Source organism: Nanorana parkeri, unplaced genomic scaffold, assembly GCF_000935625.1.
Source record: "Nanorana parkeri isolate BGI_ZX_2015 unplaced genomic scaffold, ASM93562v1 scaffold1771, whole genome shotgun sequence".
Taxonomy (NCBI): domain Eukaryota; kingdom Metazoa; phylum Chordata; class Amphibia; order Anura; family Dicroglossidae; genus Nanorana; species Nanorana parkeri.
Genome location: NW_017308039.1, coordinates 189,429 through 209,208, shown reverse-complemented (window position 1 = coordinate 209,208; position 19,780 = coordinate 189,429). Strand labels below are relative to the sequence as shown.

Sequence of the window (19,780 nt, the reverse complement as noted above, 5' to 3'; positions counted from 1 at the left end):
ATGCCCCCCAAGTTCTAGGTGCCATTGTAATATATCCCCCCCCCCCCCACTTCCAGGTGCCATTGTAAGCAGATAATCAGTGTTATTCACTTCACCTCTCATTGGTCATACTGTTATGACTGATTGGTATATTTCCATGTACATTTTTTTATTTTGCAGAAAATATTGAAAACATTGAGACCTTTGCTCATAGGAAAATCATAGTAAATATGGCTTAGAGGCCATTATGTTAAATCAGTCATATGTTTTATGGAGAATTATGCTTTATGGAGAATTATATTTCTGGAACAATAAAAATTTGATGTGCATGTTCTGAATATCAATAATACGAAATCACCTACACTCCATACAGCGTACAGACCTTGGATGAGAAGTTGGTGCTTGAAGTAACAACACCTATGGCGCCGTGTCAGATGCAGTCCATAATAGAAGTCACCAGCACTCGATATGTGCAAGAAGTAAAGCACTTTTTATTAAATCGTCACATGCGTCAAACAGCCAACGTTTCAGGGCCACACAGGGTCCCTTCTTCTGGGCGACATAGTGACCTTGCTTCTTGCACATATCGAGTGCTGGTGACTTCTATTATGGACATGTTCTGAATATGACACCTATATGACACATGATTTATACAAAGGACATATACTGGTTAAAGTGGACCTTTACACTCAAAAATCATGTTCTACCAATGCATCCCTCTATGTATGATGATTCATAATAACACAGACATGTCAGGTGTAAAATGCTGTGATTTTGAAATACTTACACTTGCAGAGCATTCACTTCCTGCTTTGAAAAGGCAAAATGACTTCTGTTTGCCAACGCAATGCACACTGGGATTGCCTTGTCATCAGCAGAGCATTGCTGGGAAATCTCATCTGTAATCTCAGAAGATCTCAGGGAAAGGCATTTTCCTCCTCTGAGATGATGTGCATGGTCACATGTGCCAGAAATCCAGAAGGTAAAAGGAGAGCTAGTAATCTGCCCTTGGTAAACATGACCACTGTCAGAAGAATGGGTAGGAAAAGAGAAGCAAGGTATGGAAAGAATACAAAGCCAGCAATAATCTAGAAGTATGTGTTTGTAGATTGTCATTACTGAACTTTTCTAAAGGTGTGTTTGTTGTTATTTTAAAGATCCGCTTTAATGTATTTTCTCTTACAAGCTACAGGATTTAAACTGTTCAACCACTGGTGGCAACCTCTGAAGAAGTAGCTACCTACAACCCCACAAAGCCTAATGGGATTCCAACTTCCTAAAAAGTGTAAATATTGTAAAATATTGTAGCATACCAGTCCTTAGATGTGGTGGCTTATTTTGTTTTAGATTGTCCCTTCATTTCATCCTGGTGATCCCACTTGTAGCACGCTTTCTGAACCAGGGTGACAACTCACTATACTGTATCTGTTGAGGAGCAGCTTTGAATTTCGGCTGAGGATTGATGAACCGGCTAAAATTTGCTGCATGCGTGCTACTGTCGGCACCCTTCTGCCCAGTACCCCTAAATCAACTTATCGAAGAAGCTGGTTGGAAATTTCTCGGCCGAACGAAGAGATAGTCAATTAGCCACAAGCTTTGTTCTGGTCTTCTGACCGCTATCAAAGTACAAAGGAAACAGCAGGGGATTCATCCATCAAAATCCAATGGCATTGATAGAAGAATCTGTTCTATTTCGTTCTTTCAGCCCGCGGGTTGAACGAAAAAAAAATAGAACTGTGTATATCCAGCTTTAGCTTAAAATCAAGAAGGTTCCATATTGCAGCGAAGACTTCTCTCCTGATTATATAGAAACCCCTTCCCCCTCTCCTTATCTTTATTACATAGGGGAGGGGGTGATCGCAAGAGAGCCGGGAGAGCTGAAAACATTGTTTTCAGTTGAGAGCTCAGGACGTTACTGAAGAGCAACAAAAGGTTTTATTTTTTTCTTGGGTTCAGATACTTTCCGGTTGCTTGTTTTGTATCTTTACATGTATTTTAAAGTGGCAGTAGATACATGCAAAAAGTGTAAAAAATAAAAAAAATGCAGCTTCAAAAGCCCCTTAAACTTACCTGTGTCTTCCCGGCTCGCTCCCATCCGAAAATGTGAAAATTCCTGGGCGGCCGCAAAGCATCTTGGGGCATTCGCAGTTGACATTTTCGGCTGGGACACGGGGAGAGACACAAGGTAAGTATATGGACGCGTGCAACCGCATGCAGACACCGTGGGACAGGAAGTGCCAGCAAGGACAGAGGAGTCAGTGCTGAATCGGAGAGCCAGAGCAGCGCTAGAGGGACAGATGAATAGGACAGAAAATAAGAAGATCGGATTAAGAAACATCATTTAAGGTAAGTGCTTTCATTAACATTGGGGGGAGGGAAAAAATGTTTTGACTTTAATGTCACTTTAAATCTTAAAAATATATTCAAGTCCCTTAACTAATAACAACAATGTATCTTATTTGTGTATCACGCGGCTGTAGACCCTCAAATCATCTCTGAATTGGTGGACACTGTCCTTCCTTCTAGAGGGGGGCTTTGTTCCCCATGGCCCCTGTGTGTGTTGTAAAGTAGTCACCGCTCCAAGCTCGCTCCTGTGATGGACTACAATCTCAATACAAATTAGGAAACTAAACATGAGACTGTAGTCCATCACCGGAGTGAGTTTGGAGTGGGTAGGGATTTCCCCACCTGCAGCTGATCTGGCATCATGGAAGGCACTTCCCTTCCTGTTCAAGAAGAGCTCAGGTTCACACTGGGTTCGGTACAAACTTGAGCTCCTCCTGAACAGCAAGAGAAGTGCTTTCCGTGATGCCCGATCAGCTGCAGGTGGGGAAATCCACAGCGTGACATAAGCAAAGGGGTAGAGTGCAGTCTCATGGTTGATGTTACATGGCTACATGACCATAAAAGGTCAATTACATCAGCACAAGCATCCCGCCCCTTTGTTTTTGGTGGAGGGCCGGGGAATGCCCGCTGATCTCCTCCATCCTGTCACTAAAAATGTAAGCTTATACATGGCCACCATTAGAAATCTTGGGGTCCCATATACCCTACAGGAAAGGGCCCCCCTGACTATCTACATTGAACCTACACTGCTCGCCTCTGCACCCACTGAATGCCGCTTCCTACAGTGCTTGCCTCTGCCCCCTGCACCTCCCTTCCTTCACTGCTCTCTCCTGTTTCCCCTGCACTCCTCTTCCTACACTGCTCCTCTCAGCACCCTCTGCATCCCTGTTCCTGTTCTGCTCACCTTTTCACCTCATGATTCCCTCTTCCCACAGTGCTCACCTCCTGGCCTCACTGCAACCCTGTTCCTACTATGCTTACCTTCGCAACCCCTGCATCCCTCTTCCTAAAGTGCTTACCTATGTATCCCCTGCAAATCTGTTCCTACTCTGCTCAGTTTTGTACCCACTGCATCCCTCTTCCTACACTGCTGCACTCCCTGTGGCAGCGGGTGCAGAGGTGAGCAGTGTAGTGAGAGGGATGCAGAGGGTGGCGTTTGGGCCAGAGGTGAGCTCGTAGTTTAGTGATTAGAGCTTGAAGGGGGGATCAGGAGTGAATTTGATTGAGGTGGTGAAGGGTATTAACTGGGCAGTGGCATTTATCAGGGAGTTAATGGACATCAAGGGAAACGTTTTTGGAGTCGTTGGTTGTTGAGGACGGGGGTATTTGGAGTTGTAGTACAGAAGTGAGATTTGACAAACCTTAGGGGCACACTTGGAAATATTAAAAGGATATCTAAAGCCAAGAACATACATTTCATATATTGCAGTTCGCTAGTCCATAGATGTGGTGGCTGCATCTGTTTTATTTTTTGGCCAAGTACATTTTCTGCAAGTACAGTAAAATACCTATTGATCTTGCCAACATTGCAGCATCCCTATAACTTCCTGTGCACTGAACTGAAATCTTTTCCAGCTATCTTCAGTGAACTACAAAACACTTTCCCATTATAAATTGGAGATGGAGGAGAGAGGGGCAGGTGATTAAAGTCCAAACTAGGAGAGCAGCCAGGGGTGTCAATGCTGCTCCACCATAGATACAGTACATGAATGAGTGTTGACACCCTACAACACAAAGAGGGGAATTTATCGAAACTGGAGCAGACAAAATCTGGTGCAGCTGTGCATGGCAACCAACCTTCAGTTTGTTCTGTTAAGATTTGAAAATGAAAGAGAGAAGCTGATTGGTTGCCATGCACAGCTGCTCCAGATTTTGTCTGCTCCAGTTTTGATGAATTCCCTTCAAAGTGTGTTGCTGGCAGGACCGCCAGGTGAAAATAAAGGGTAAAAGGCCTGAACAAGGAAATGAATGCAGCCACCACATCTAAGGACTGGTAAGCTGCAATGTGTTAACTTTTTGGTTTTGGGTGTACATATGCTTTAACTCCAAAAACAGAAAGATTCCAAGTAAACATTTTTTTTCTCTGCAGGTAAATACAAGACCTGAACAACCTTTAGGATTTGATGTGGAAATATTTTACAGTTCTCAGATTTTCATTAACTCGTGATGAATCAAGGAGCCCGGAGCTTTGAGTGCCCGGGAAATTTTACTGGCATTTCAAATGTCAGCGATCATCAGAGGACTCACACTGGAGAAAATTCCTTCAAAAATTTAGAATGTGACAAATACTTCTCACAAAACCACCCCAGTACTCAACACCAAAACATTCACACACAAGATATTTTCTTGCTCTCTTTGTGAAAAAGCTTATTCACGGAAGTCGTCACTTATTATTCACCAGAGGACACACACTGGTGAGAAGCCCTATAGATGTTCGGTTTGTGACAAGTGCTTCTCAAACAGGTCACATCTGACTGAACATCGATATATTCACACGGGAGAGAAGACATTTTCTTGATCTGAATGTCAACAAGTTTTTTCATGGAGGAATTCCTTAATCTATCATCAGAGAATTCACAAAGGCGAGAAGCCATTTAGAAGTTCCGAATGTGGCAAGTGCTTCTCCTCCAAGTCCACTCTTGCTTCACACCTAAAGATTCACACAATTCACAAAGAAACGTTATGTTCTTGCACTGAATGTGAACAAGTTTTTCTATGGGAGGCTTCGCTTACTTGTCACCTGAAGACTCACACCGGAGAGAAGCCATTCAGATGTTCAGAATGTGGCAAGTGCTTCTCACTTAGTACTCATTTAACCAAACACAAGAGGATTCACACAGGAGAGAAGCCGTATTCTTGCTCTGAATGTGGACAGGTTTTTACTCATAGGGAATCTCTGATTGTTCACATCAGAACCCACACAGGAGAAAAGCCCTATAGGTGTCCAGAATGTGACAAATGCTTCCCTTACAAGTCCAGTCTTTCTGCACACCTGAAGACTCACACAGGGGAGAGACCACTAACATGAGTGGGCTTTTCCTTCGGGAAATTCCATTCAATTCCAAAATTGAATGGAACAAAATTTCGAATGACATACATCAAGTTTCTAATGGCATTATCAAATGATTGGTAGATTTTCATACGAACATTCATTTGAAAAATATCATCAAGTGTATGGCCGGCTTCATTCTGAATGTGAATCCGGTGCACCAGCGCGCAAAAACGACAATTGCGCTACACGTTACATATCGCTGCGAACGTCGAAGTGAGAGCAATCATTTTAGGGCCATCAATCACTGATAACACTAAACTGATGAGCGGTAACAGCTTTTAAAGCGTCGCATATGGCCAATTTTGGGTAATGAGCAAATTTAAGGCTTGACATGTTCGGTGTCTTTTTACCTGACGTGACCGCGTCTTTTATATTTTACCAAAAAATTGGGTAATAATAAATGTTTTAGAATTTAATATTAGGGGAAACAGTTTTTTTTAAAATTTTCTGTAATTTTTCCTTAATATATAAAAAAATAAAAACCCCAGTGGTGATTAAATACCACCAAAAGAAAGCGGTCCCCAAAAAAGGGTATAAAATTCATTTCAGTACAGCGTTGCATGACGGAATAAATGTCAGTCAAAGTACCGCAGCGCTGAATACTGAAAAATGGCCTGGCCAGGAAGGGGGTGTAACACCCCAGACATCAAGTGGTTAAAGATGCATGACTCCCAAGAGGCAGATGCATGATAGGATCTGTATCTCCCAAAACATATAATATATTGCAGCTTACCAGTCCTCAGATGTGGTGACTGCATTAGTTTTTCCTTTTCTTGCTTATTTTTTATTTTATTTTCACCTGGTGATCCTTGCAGTGTTACACATCCTGTCCTAGGGTGACAATGCTCCCTCACTATACTGTGGAGGAGCAGCATTGCAATCCTAGACTGCTCTCCTGATTTTGACTACAAGGACGTCCCCCTCTCCTCATCTTCATTCCATAGTTTATCGGTCGACTCGAACATCGAGCCCAAGACTAGTGTATACCTCATGGGTACCCCCTTTTTGTTACGCTCCCCTCAGGTAGGTTAAGAATGTTTCACACTCTGATTCATAAATTAAGAAACAGTTCCTCTTCATGTGCTGTAGCAAGGCTGGTAAATCCATGACTTTTATATTTATTTGCTAAAGGCTGATATGAGGCGGTGCAATACATTTCTGTATATTGTAGTGCAAAACATTTTTTTGCTCTGTGATATATTAGAGTTGATTTGGTTGTATGTGTTTATTATTTTATAATGTATATTGCGACTTGGAGTGGATGCTGAACTAATTATTGATGTGCCTTACATACAACAATAAGGTATCTTATCTGCAATCATTGCTATTGCCAGTGATTAACAGCAGTTTGTAGCTCGTGATTTAATTGATATAGTCGCTGGCGATTTATCGGCCAAGGGCTTTCCAACTGGCTCTTTCAAGGAATGCCGGATGGACGGATACTGACAGCAGCACCCACTGTATGAATTTCAGCCGGTTCATCAGGGACCGGAAAAAATTCATACCGTGTGTACCCGGATTCAATCTTATGACCTTAGTTCTAGGCCATGCAGTGCATTATGAAATAATAAAAATTTCCTGGGTGAATATGCACATAAATGGCATAGGCAGGACCCAAATCTTGAACACAGAGGAATATAGAAAATCAGATTAGTGATGAGATTCTGATTGACATAATGCAACGGAATGGAGCAATTCAAAAACTAACCCAATTCACAGCTATTTATTTTTGGTATCCTTCCGTTGAAAAACTGATCACGACACAATGGATCCTGTGTGTATGGGCCCCAAGACTGCAGCCTTGTTACCATGTAGCATGGCCACTCTTCCATCTTGTCTTCTATCAAGACTCTGTCAGAATTAGTTCTGTTGGTCATGTTTTCAAAATAAAAAAATGACTGTAATTTACACCTATAAGATATAAACCACCTTGCCAATTCCATACCTATCAGACTTCTGCTTGAAAAACAACAAGTTCACATACAATCTTAGTTATGAGAAGCCAAAAATCTGGTGTATCCACACCATGCTGCTATGTCGTATTATAGACAGCCATATAGAACTTCATAAAATGTTACGCTATCTATGAAAGAAAAACAAGTATTAAATATAAAAGTAAGTTTTATCCCAATTTGGCTGCAAAAATGGAAATGCACGTTGAATATTTTTATGACTGAACTGATGAAAACCAAAGCTTCAATGATTTCTACATTTACACATTTTATTTTGCACACATTTGAATACATCTACAAAATGTATAATTTTTTTCATATTTGCAATTTAGGCATCCTGTAAAAAACTTTGAGCAATTCACATTATTTTCATGACTACAATACTCTCAATTATATATGTGTAAAATAAAAAACAGTATATTAACCATTTCAGCTCCTGTACCTGTTTACTCCTTGACGAGAATGAAATGCTTTTAATACAATATGAAGTAAATGAGATCTTTGAGAATATGAGCCCTAGAATATGTCCTGTTTGGCCTTTCCAGGGATCGTTGGTTGTCTATTATAGTCTCCTTTGGATAGTCTCTCTTTCAGGCAGGTTTTAAAGTGTATTTCCACTTTGAAGTCAAACTTGAGAAACCCCCTACTATATGTTTGCTGTGTGTTCCTTTTTACATAGCAGATCTGAGAATATTCTTAACTTTTAGATGTGTTTGAGTTGCAGGTCCTTGCAAGCTCCTCTGCAAGTTTTAGTAACAAGAAACTCTGTCCTAAAAGGAGGATGCTGAACATTAACATTCAATGTCTTCAGGATTGTAACCCTTTGTTAGGACAGACAGTCCTGATCATCTAGTTTACAAGTGATAATGAAATTTGCCAGCACAGTAGACGGGGTTCATTATTTAAAACAAAACACACCACAGACATTGAGAACTAAGCATATTTTTTATGTCTTGGAGTTAGCACAAAGAACATCTAAAAAAAAGGTGAGATGTTATTTTTTATTTCTTTTATTTCTTTTAAAGATATGCTATGTGATTGGGAACATGTAACAAATATAAAAGTAGGTGTTATCACAATTTGGCTGCAAAAGTGGAAATACACTTTAAACACTCAGTACATTGCTGATTTTGATATGGTCAAGATATTCTCTTCTGTGTGAAGCTTTAAAAGCTGGATCCGAGTTTATTCACATTTCAAATATTTATCACATTGGTGAATATGGATTCTCCCCAGCGTGTGTAACTTCATGTTGCTTAAGATTCGGCTCCTTTGAGAAACACTTGCGCAGTCCCCACATGGCTTTTCTCTTGCGTGAATTCTCTGGTGTCGAAAAAGATGTCCCTTTCGAGCAAAACATTTGTCACATTCCGAACAGGTAAATGGTTTCGATCCTGTGTGAATCTTCTGGTGTTGAGTAAGGTAAGCGCTCTGTAAAAAGCATTTGCCACATTCTGAACATTTAAATGGCTTCTCTCCTACATGAGTCTTCTGGTGTGTAACAAGACTGAGCTTATGTGAGAAGCACTTGCCACATTCTGAACATTTAAAGGGTTTCTCTCCTGTGTGGACCCTCTGGTGACTCGTAAGATTAGATATTTGTGAGAAGCACTTGTCACATTCTGAACATTTAAATGGCTTTTCTCCAGTGTGAGTCTTCTGGTGCGCATCAAGACTACGCATATACAAGAAGCTCCGGTCACATTCTGAACATTGAAATGGTTTCTCTCCAGTGTGGATTTTCTGGTGTTGAGTAAGATGATGACTTTGTGTGAAGCACTTGTCACATTCTGAACATTTGAATGGTTTCTCTCCTGTGTGAATCCTTAGGTGAATAATAAGTAGTGACTTATGAGTAAAACTTCTCTGGCACTCGGGGCACTGATACGGCTTCTTTCCAACTTTACTCATCTTGTTTAATGAAAATCTGTTTAGCTGTGAATGTTTTCCACAGTAGATGTTAAATGTCCCACTGAGCAGTGCATTCATTTACCTGTATGAAAAATAAACATGACATGTTTACACAGAATCTTAATATCAACAACAGACTGAAGTCAGATATTGTGTTATGAGATTTTTGCAACTTAACCACTTCCTCAGTACCCAGAGCAGATTTATGTAATGAAAACCAGTCTGCAATTCCTTTAAGCTCAGCCTCACCTTAAATACTATTCACCACAAATCACCAACATGAAGTGATATTAGATTTGCCAATAGGTTTAATTTACCTAACAAAAGGCATGTTTCCATTATTGTGCACTGTGACTATCCTTTGTTTTCACTCACCATCACATTGATTTAATTATCAATGGAAATGGTTAACAGATACTTTATGGTCATTTCCAAAGACAACTCATTGTTTTTTTTTTTTCTGAATACAGTTATATAAAATATATATGGCTTCTTAAAAATAGCCACATGCACGCAATTTTGTTGCCCAGTGTGATGCTTGGGTGATGGTTAAGCTTAGTATGGTAACCTAGACAGTAATCCTTTCCTGAAAACAAAAAACAGTTGCCTGGACATTTTGCTGACCCTCTGGCTTCAATATTTTTAGGAGTAGGATGGTCAGGAAAGTCCTAATCTGTATATTTTCTCTAGGTTACTGACTCAAAGTATCAAAGCCAGCACTCAGCAATGGCAAGCTCCATGTCTATCACCAACCAACAGTTATGACCATCAAAAATACATATCACACAACTTGGAAAATCTCTGAGGCCGGTAAACACTTATCACTAAATATCTCTCATTGATTTGGTGTAGACTCACCAGTCACAAATGACATGTATATTGATATCTAAATCCCTATTAGTTTCTTACACGTCTCTACAGGAATTTTGGACCACTCTTCTTTCGCCAACTGCTCCAGGTCTCTCAGATTGGATGGATTCCTTTTCCCTACTGCTGTATTGAGTTATCTCCACAGGAGCTCTGTGGGATTCAGATATGGACTCATTGCTGGCCAGTCCAGTACTCTCCAGCGCTTTGTGTGAAACCATTTCTGTGTGCTTTTTGACATGTGCTTTGGGTCATTGTCTTGCTGTAAGACCCATGACCTCCAACGGAGACCCAACTTTCTGACACCGAGCCCTGCACTGCACCCCAGAATTCTTTGATAGTCTTCAGATTTCATAATACCATGCACACAGTCAAGACATCCAGTGGCTGAAGCAGCAAAGCAACCCCCAAAACATCAGTGACCCTCCACCATGTGCGACTGTAGGGACTGAATTTTTTTTCTTTATAGGCCTCATTTCTTTTTCTGAAAACAGCAGAATGACGGGCTTTACCCAAAAAGCTGTAATTTTGTTTCGTCAAAAAGCTGTTAATTTTGTGTCATACAATACAAACAAAAGAAGTAAACATGAGAATGCCTAAACATTTGTAATTGCAACAATGTTCTGCATGAAGTGGTGCATTATCTGACAGAAAGTGCCAATATTTTTGGCCGTGATTGTACCTGTATAATATAAACTTGTGCCAAGTGTGAAAAAAATCTTGCACCTCTTTACAGGTTGATTTGTTGAATATACATCAGCCAATGTATTTCAGTCATGACAACAGGTATACATAAACCTGCAAAATGTCAGAATTACATGCACCCGATACGATCTCAAAAACGTATATTTTATTCTGAAGAATTAAAAAGAATGAAAAATGTCTATCACTTAAGAAACTTATAACGATATCTGCATATTGCTCAGTGGCCACACACCTTCTGTTCTTATTACATACGATTTTACTGTGCATATTGGTCTTTTTATTTATACCATGGGGAAAAGACTTAACCCCATAGTTCTCCTTTAAGGAGAATACAATACATTTTTAAACACACAAGGGTTAGGAAAGATCCAACCTTCCCAAAATATCCAAGAAATATAAGAATATAGCGGCTCCACCTGTATCTATAATACCACTGTTGTTACTGACAATTAAAAGTGTAACTCCTCACAACATTTTCCTTTTAGTTTGCAATCTGGTTGGGAAAAGTAGTTCTTCTTTGGCCCTTGTCAAATTACACAGATCAGAAATCTAAGTTAGGCTAAAAATCATTATTTAACCACCTCCGTCCGCCGATCGTTGAAAGACGGCCGGATGGAAGTCTCCTGGAATGCGAGTGGGCGTCTTAAGACGTCCTTCATGCCCGCGCCAGCTCGCGCGCGCCCCCTGGCGCACAAGCGGGAAACCGCCTCGATTTTAAACGACCAACAATGGACGTTTACATACAAGCGGTCCGGCGTCTTTAAAGATGCCCGATCGCTTGTATGATACAAGTGAGGGTGCGCCCCCCCTCCTTACCTCTGGTCACCGTCACTATCCCCGCCGCCGTCCCCGCGATCCCGGGTGTCCATCCGGTCCGGTGCGATGTGGCTCTGTGCACTGAGAACGGAGGGAGATCAGGACCCGATCTCCCTCTGCTCTCATCCTGGTCTCTGAATGCAGGAAGTGATGTATATTACATCACTTCCGCATTCCTCTGTCACTCTCCGGTACAGAAACCGGAGAGAAGCTGATGAAGCATATCTGTGCTTCATCAGCTTCTCTGGGGGTCCCTAGGTGACATTAGGGGTCTTAGAGACCCCTGATGTCTCCATAAAGGGGACCTGTCACTGTAATTTGTTATCACATTGGGTACTTCTTAGCACCCTATGTGATAACAATAAAAGTTAAGTGTAAAAAAAAAAAAAAAGAATTGCTCACAAAATAAATAAAAATGTACACATACAAAACAAAAAAAACCCACAACATTTTTTTAAAGTCCCCCACATAGATGTGCAAAAATGCGTTTGATGCGCCTACATGCAAAAACGACGATTGCTCCAATTATGCCGCACGTGTTACATATCGCCGCGAACGTTGCAATGGGAGCAATAATTTTAGGGCCATCAATCACTGATAACACTAAACTGATGAGCGGTAAAATCTTTTAAAGCGCCGCCTCTGACCAATTTTGGCTATGGTGTTTTTTTGCGATTTCGCGGGCACGCGCAATTTTAAGGCTTGACATGTTTGGTGTCTATTTACCCGACGTGACCCACGTGACCCAGTCTTTTATATTTTAGAAAAAAATTGGGTAAAAATAAAAGGTTTCCTGAAATAAAGGGAAAACCATTTTTTTTTAAATATTCAGTACTTTTTTGTTACATAGTAAAAAATAAAAACCCCAGTGGTGATTAAATACCACCAAAAGAAAGCTCTATCTGTCCCAAAAAAAAATGGTATAAAATTTATGTCAGTACAGCGTTGCATGACGGAATAAAATGTCAGTCAAAGTAACGCAGTGCTGAATACTGAAAAAAGGCCTGGACAGGAAGGGGGTGTAAACACCACGGTCAGCAAGTGGTTAAGGTTAAAGTGATGGAAACTAAAGTATGAATAATTTGTACTATACTATTTTTTTGTACATATTTACAATTTATCCATCCTCTAAAACATCATCAAGCAATTCAAATCATGTTCATGGGTGCAGCATTCTCAATTCTATGTGTGAAAAGAAAAAGGCATCACAATGCTTTAAGTTTGCATGTGTGCATGAGAATGAATCGTTTTTAATTAAGACAACAACATGACAATCTTTGATCCCTTTTACTAAGTCCTGTATGGTCTTTCCAGAGATCGGGCTTCTATGTTATACTTTCCTTTGCACAATGTCTCTCTCTCTTATGAACCTCCCGGCAGGTCAGTTGGGGCAGTTTTATAAAACTCATCTTACATTTTGATACGGCTTCTCTCCTGTGTGAAGCGTTTAAAGCTGGATCATAGTTCATTTACATTTAGCACATTTGTTACATCCATTAGTTTGGCTTCTCCCCAGTGTGTGTAACTTCATGTTGCTGGACTTTTCCTTGTCACATTCTCCACATGAATCCCCTCCTGTGTGAGATCTGTGGTGTCCGGTAAGGTTTCCTCTTTGTAAGAAGCACTTTATAAATTTTGTACTCTTCAATGTTTTCTGTCCTGTGTGAGTCATCTTGTTTGTAGAAAGACAAAAAAAGTGTGTGAGAAACACTTCCCAACATTTAAATAGCTTTTCCCCCTGTGTGAATCTTCTGGTGTTCAGCAAGCGTAAGCTTATAAAAGAAACACATGCCACATTCTGAACATATAAACGGTTTCTTTCCTGTGTGGATCTTCTGGTGCTGAGCAAGATTATACTTTTTTGAGAAGAACTTGTCACATTCTGAACATTTATATGGTTTCTCTCCTGTGTGACTCTTGTGGTGCCGGGCAAGGAGAGAATTTTCTGAGAAGCACTTGTTGCATTCTGAACATTTATATGGTTTCTCTCCTGTGTGACTCTTGTGGTGCCGGGCAAGGAGAGAATTTTCTGAGAAGCACTTGTTGCATTCTGAACATTTATATGGTTTCTCTCCTGTGTGAATCCTCTGGTGACTAGTAAGACTAGAACTTAGTATGAAGCACTTGTCACATTCTGAACATTGAAATGGTTTCTCTCCTGTGTGAGTCTTCTGGTGTTTCGTAAGATGAGAGCTTTTTGAGAAGCACTTTCCACATTCTGAACATTCAAATGGCTTTTCTCCTGTGTGAGTCTTCTGGTGATCAGCCAGTGTAAACTTAAGAGAGAAGCCTTTGCCACATTCTGAACATTTAAATGGTTTCTCTCCTGTGTGAATCCTACGGTGATTAGCAAGACGAGAACATAGCGAGAAACACTTGTCACATTCTGAACATTTAAACGGCTTTTCTCCTGTGTGAGTCTTCTGGTGTACAACAAGTGAAAACTTGGAAGAGTAGCACTTGTCACATTCTGAACATTTAAATGGTTTTTCTCCAGTGTGAGTCTTCTGGTGTCCAGTGAGAAAAGACTTTTGAGAGAAGCACTTGTCACACTCTGGACATTTAAATGGTTTCTCTCCTGTGTGAATCCTCTGGTGCTTAGTGAGACTAGAACTTACGGAGAAGTTCTTGTCACATTCTGAACATTTAAATGGTTTCACTCCTGTGTGGATCCTCAGGTGTTGTTCAAGATGAACATTTTGTGAGAAGCATTTGTCACATTCTGGACATGTAAATGGTTTCAAACCTGTATGAATCCTCTGGTGTTTAGAAAGAGTACAACTTTGTGAGAAGCACTTGCCACATTCTGAACATCTAAATGCTTTCTCTCCGGTGTGAATCTTCTTGTGTTGAGTAAGGCCAGAATTTTGTGAGAAGCACTTGTGACATTCTAAGCATTTAAATAGCTTCTCCCCGGTGTGAATACTCATGTGAATATGGAGTTGTGACTTATAGGCAAAACTCTTCTGGCACACGAAACATTGGTGTAGCTTCTCTCTACCTTTGTTCATTTTGTGTCTCTGTTTAGCTGTGAATTGTTTCCACAGTAGATGTTGAATGGCTAATTCAGGTCATTAATTACCTATATGAAAAGTAAAAATAAATGTTTACACACAATCTTAATACTAACAACAGACTGAGTTTTGAGACTTTAGAAATGTAACCAATTCCTCACTGCTCACAGCAGATTTACTGTATGTAATAAATATCCATATAATAATTCCAAGAACTTGCGCTAATAGAGAGTGAGGATATTAATTGGATAACTGTAGAACCAAAAAATTATTTATGATTTTTAAAAACTTAAGATCTTTATAAAATGATAAACTATTAAAATATTATTGTTAATAAAAATTATTGAATGTTAATATTGATAAAAATGATGTATAATTTAGTTGTTCTAGAAGGGTATAGGAAGCTGCTGGAATATGGCACTCGGCCACTGATAGGATGTGTTTTAAAAGGCACAGCGCTAACCGTCCTTCATAAGTGGATATATGAGAAATCAAACGTTGGGATCGAGGTTTGAAGCATACAATTGAAGAGTATGTGAAAAATATAACTCGAAAATTCAAAAAAGTGTATCTCAAAAAGTCAATATCATCAATTTAAATACAATGTGAATAAAGGATATTAATCCATTAGTTTTGATCAGAGATGAATAAAAATATGTACAAAATATGAATATTTTTGTTAATAAACCTGTGATAAATTATGAATATATGTGTCAAGTGTGGGTAAATTATATTAATAGATGGTGGATACAACAAACAATGTGTAACTAATTAAATAAATAAACATCTATAAGTGTGTATGTGAGTAGTCCAAATCTTTTAAGGTCTTTAAAGGTCTTTAAAATTCATAGATATAAGGCACTTTCACGGTGCCAATGTTTTGTTAATAAACCTGTGATGAATTATGAATAAATGTGTCAAGTGTGGGTAAATTATATTAATAAATGGTGGATACAACAAACAATGTGTAACTAATTAAATAAATAAACATCTATAAGTGTGTATGTGAGTAGTCCAAATCTTTTAAAGTCTTTAAAAATCCATAAATATAAGGCACTTCCACAGTGAAGATCCAGTGCGTATTCCGATTAAGTGATGTGTCCAACGAAAATCCAAAAAGAACCGAAGAAAAAATGAGGAAAAAATCCCCTCAAGGGAATGCACTCACCAGATCAGAAGATGTTAAGCCCGTTTGTTTCATCAAGTAAAATATATTTGTGTTTGTAAAACTTTGTCAATTTGACTATTACCAGGGAGTGGACATTGTATCTTTATAAGCATAATAAGCATAATCTTTCCTTTTCAGCATGATCTAGTTTTGTTTTTAATTCAAGTGTGTTTTTATTAAGAGTTTTTGAATGTTTCCAACAAACACAGGGACAAGAAAAAACAGCTACTTTAGACAAGCACAACAGAAAATGGTGCTGTGTACATCAACACCATCGCAGAGTATTACAGATACGCATATTTGTACTTCAAACAGTAGCTGTGCATAGTAATAAAAATATATTCCAGTGCCAGGCATGTTGTGGTTTGTTCTTGTAACAATAAACTAAAGGGAAAATATATAATTATGAATGCAAAATAGCATGCATTATGTATAATGCACAGATATACAAATACATGGGGCACAGGAGAACTAGAGAAGAATACTGTCAACAACCAAGACACTCTAAAAAAAAGGGGGTAAGACCAATCAACATTGCATAAGATAATGGAAAGTAACAAGAATAACTGAAGAAAAGAAAACAAACAATAAACAAATAAAACCCCTCAGCAAAAACTACCCTGCCCACCACCCTTAGTGCACCCTACAACACCCGCATCACTGGAGAAGAAAAGCATGGCAGCCATGAAAAATGTATAATAAGGTTAAAGAAAGACAAACAACATACCCATGGGACATTCTAATCAAGTAAGTGTTGTAAAATCAGAATAGGCGGGGCTAAGCCAAGCACAGACAATTATGGGTCCCACAATTTTGAACATTTCAGTGGACAACCCCCTATGATGATACACCAATTTTTCTTCAAGCAATAAATGGTTAACATGACTATACCAATCATCCAAAGTAGGTGGATGGAAGACAACCTCCCGTAGGCTAATACATTTCTCACAGTGAAAAGGAGCTGCTGAATTGGAAAAAAACTAAACAAAAAAAAACCTCAGGAGTATATTGGTCTTCCTAAAGTAGGTTTAAAGTAGTATTACATTCTCAAACATTTTTCAATAATGAATCCAGATCAAAAAAATATACATTGCCCAGCAAAGCATTGCTTTACATTTTTGCCCAAACACTTACAATCATCATGTTTTTGAACAGCTGCTTCAAAGTCTCTCAGCTCAGTTTCCCGGAACTTCCTGTCTAGTACAAGTTCACAATGACAGTGCAGACTCCAGCAACTGTTCATCTACCTGAAGCATTTGCACTTCCTGCTCTTGGGGGTTGCCATCAGGTTAAGATCCAGATATCCCCACTTGCTGATGATCCACTGAAACACTTGCTGGATAAGAAACCATTAATTGTTGTCCAGGGCTACGTGGCTTACAGCATCTACCTGGAAATTCTGGGGAGTTGAAACATAGGATGCGCACCAATTTTCTCTGCACTGAATTTATGATTGTATGTACCTCCATCAGCAGCGAGCATCTCCTTCCTCTCCTTTGACATTGAATCTATTAAAAAATAGATTCTGTTGTCCATTTGAATCATTACCAAAGCTCCCTGGATCTGTTATGAAAACACTTTCAGGACCTGAAAGGCTCTCTGAGCTCTCAGACACAGGACACTTCTTTCTCCAATGGTCTGTCACTGACCTTGAACTAAGAGGTTGTTAAGGTGATTACCAAAACTGAGCACAGAAGAATCCATTGTTAACAATATCAATGGATAGGGACACAGTTGCGGAAAGTTGAAAAAGGCTCACCAACCTTAGCCACAACAAAAGAGATGTTCTCATATTTGGGGTCACCCTGATCCTGTGGCACAGGGAATGTCTTCTCTGTTATCTTAAGAATCCTGTTGAAAGACATTCAGCCTCCAATAAACCTATTTCACCATTGGAATTGTTTCTGTCAGCTTGAGACAATGGGACCCCAATGAGTAGGACAGAGACTTGACCTGCTTCTAACGAGACGTTAAGACCACTATTTTCTTGGAAGTTCTGCAGAGTTTCTCTGAAAAAGTCATCTTTTGTGTTGGAATGACTTGGCTTTTTTTTCTCCTATTGGTGGCGCATTACAATTGTATCAGAGCCTGAACTAAGATGTTCCAGTGGACTGCCAGAGTGTGGGCATGCCAAACTATCAGCAGCATGTTGATAGAATACTTGAAAGCCTTGCTCACGGAAGATGGCAATGACTGGGACTAATATTTGGGGAATGTCCAAGGAATGTGGAGAGCCAAAATGGCAGGCAAAGAAATCTGAAAGCGGAGCTCTAGAATGACAAGCTGGATGTTTGTGGAAGTGTGGGTGTATGGGAATGTGCATCTGCTAGATAAAAATTCCCCATTGCCTTGTTTGATGACTTTAGTGATTGACCACAGCGATTCCATATGCATTATCTGGATCCTGATCCTTATGTGTATAGCTTTCAGATCCAAGACTGGTCTTAAGTCTCTTTTTTTTTCCCACTAAGAAAAATAGAACCTTAAAATCTTAATGGATCGGAAAGATTACGTGACAACATTTGGATATATGTGCATAGGAACCCTGGTGAGAAAGAAATTGAAAGATGATAAGAAAATCCCAACAATGTCCGTTTTGAACTTTTAATAGGATCCATGAATCCTGAACAAGATTTGCCAAAACTTGCGCAAACTCACTCAACCTGGCACCTGCTGGGCAAGTTTGGACAGAGGAACCCTCAAAGTGCTTTTGTGTTTTCTGTACAGAGTAACCTTGATTTTGGTCAGATAAAGAAAGGATGATTGTGAACTCCTCCATCCCTTCTGTAGTCTTTTACATCTCTAAATATTTCCTTGCCTCCTGCCCATTTGTTGGTGATGGCAATGGGTCTTCTGTTATAAAGAATGAATCCTGCTTGCCCTTGTGACTTTAGATATTGTTGTGTGTAGCTTGTTGCTTAACCTGGAGAAACCAATAAAAGGAGTTTTGCACTAAACTCTGCAGTCCATGGCTTAAGCCACATAGTTCTACTGGCCGTTACTGATTATACTATGGACCTAGATGAGCAACACAACATATCTATAGCAGCATCACCAATAAAGTCATTGGCTGATGTCTTTTCAGTCAGATATTACAGAACTACTGAGACCTCTTTGTCAGCCAAAAGTTTTGCTTCCGTGTTCTCTGCCCAAACATGGATTGCCTAGACTAATGAGGTAAAAGCCCTTAATGTCCCACAGGTGCTTCAGAGAAGGTTTAAACTTCCATTGAATCCATATAGGGTGCCCTTATGGGATTCTGTATCATCCGTATGTAATGTCACATGCCTAACCAATCAGGTGACTATTGCATTGATCATAGAAGTTAAGCTCAAACAACGAACCTCATCTTTGAATGGGTAGGTACTCCACCCAACATATGGCCTCCTTAACTGCCTGACTAGGGGATTAATAAAAGGCCCACAGCAAGGGAATCCTTGATGGTAAATTATCACATAAGATGTACACTGGCAAAGACTCTGTAAATCGACTGGGCTAGCCTTTGGGCTACAGAAGGACTTGAGGTGGATGTACTGCTTGACTGGGCTAGTAACTGATAGCTCACAAACAGAGTACTTCACAGTCTGTTTAAAAGGGTTCAGATCTCCGCCCTCTCTGCCTCTGTATCTGCTGTATCTGTATCTAAACTTGGTACAGCATCCTGCTGGACGATCACAAACCGAACACTGCTCAAAAGGTTGGACAGTCCTTGTGACGCCAAGTTTTCCCCTGGGTCAGTTGTGATAGCTTATTCAGGAAATAGGGCTCTGACAGTGGGTTTTGAATGCATAGCAGCTGTATCATTACTTGAAGAGGACACTTCATACCAAATGGAGCAGTTCACCACTCTTTCTCTGAGGAGCAGCACTGGCAACAGGGCTAGAGAGATCTACAATCCATTAAGCCCATGAATATGCACTCTTTTTTAACATACCTACCTGACCCTCACCTGAAAGTATGTAGCTGGTTT

General features: G+C 39.8%; 1 protein-coding gene across 1 annotated transcript in view; it reads right to left on the bottom strand.

Moving 5' to 3' along the window:
• Window positions 1-8,514: 8,514 nt before the first annotated feature.
• Window positions 8,515-19,780, bottom strand: part of LOC108799617 (zinc finger protein 208-like) — a 65,847-nt gene continuing 54,581 nt past the window's right edge. Inside the window, exons 6-7 of the mRNA XM_018571509.1 lie at window positions 13,359-14,534; window positions 8,515-9,219 (exon numbers count right to left, since the gene is read on the bottom strand). Of these exons, the coding sequence (XP_018427011.1) occupies window positions 8,515-9,219; window positions 13,359-14,534 (1,881 nt within the window). The remainder of the gene's footprint in view (window positions 9,220-13,358; window positions 14,535-19,780) is intronic.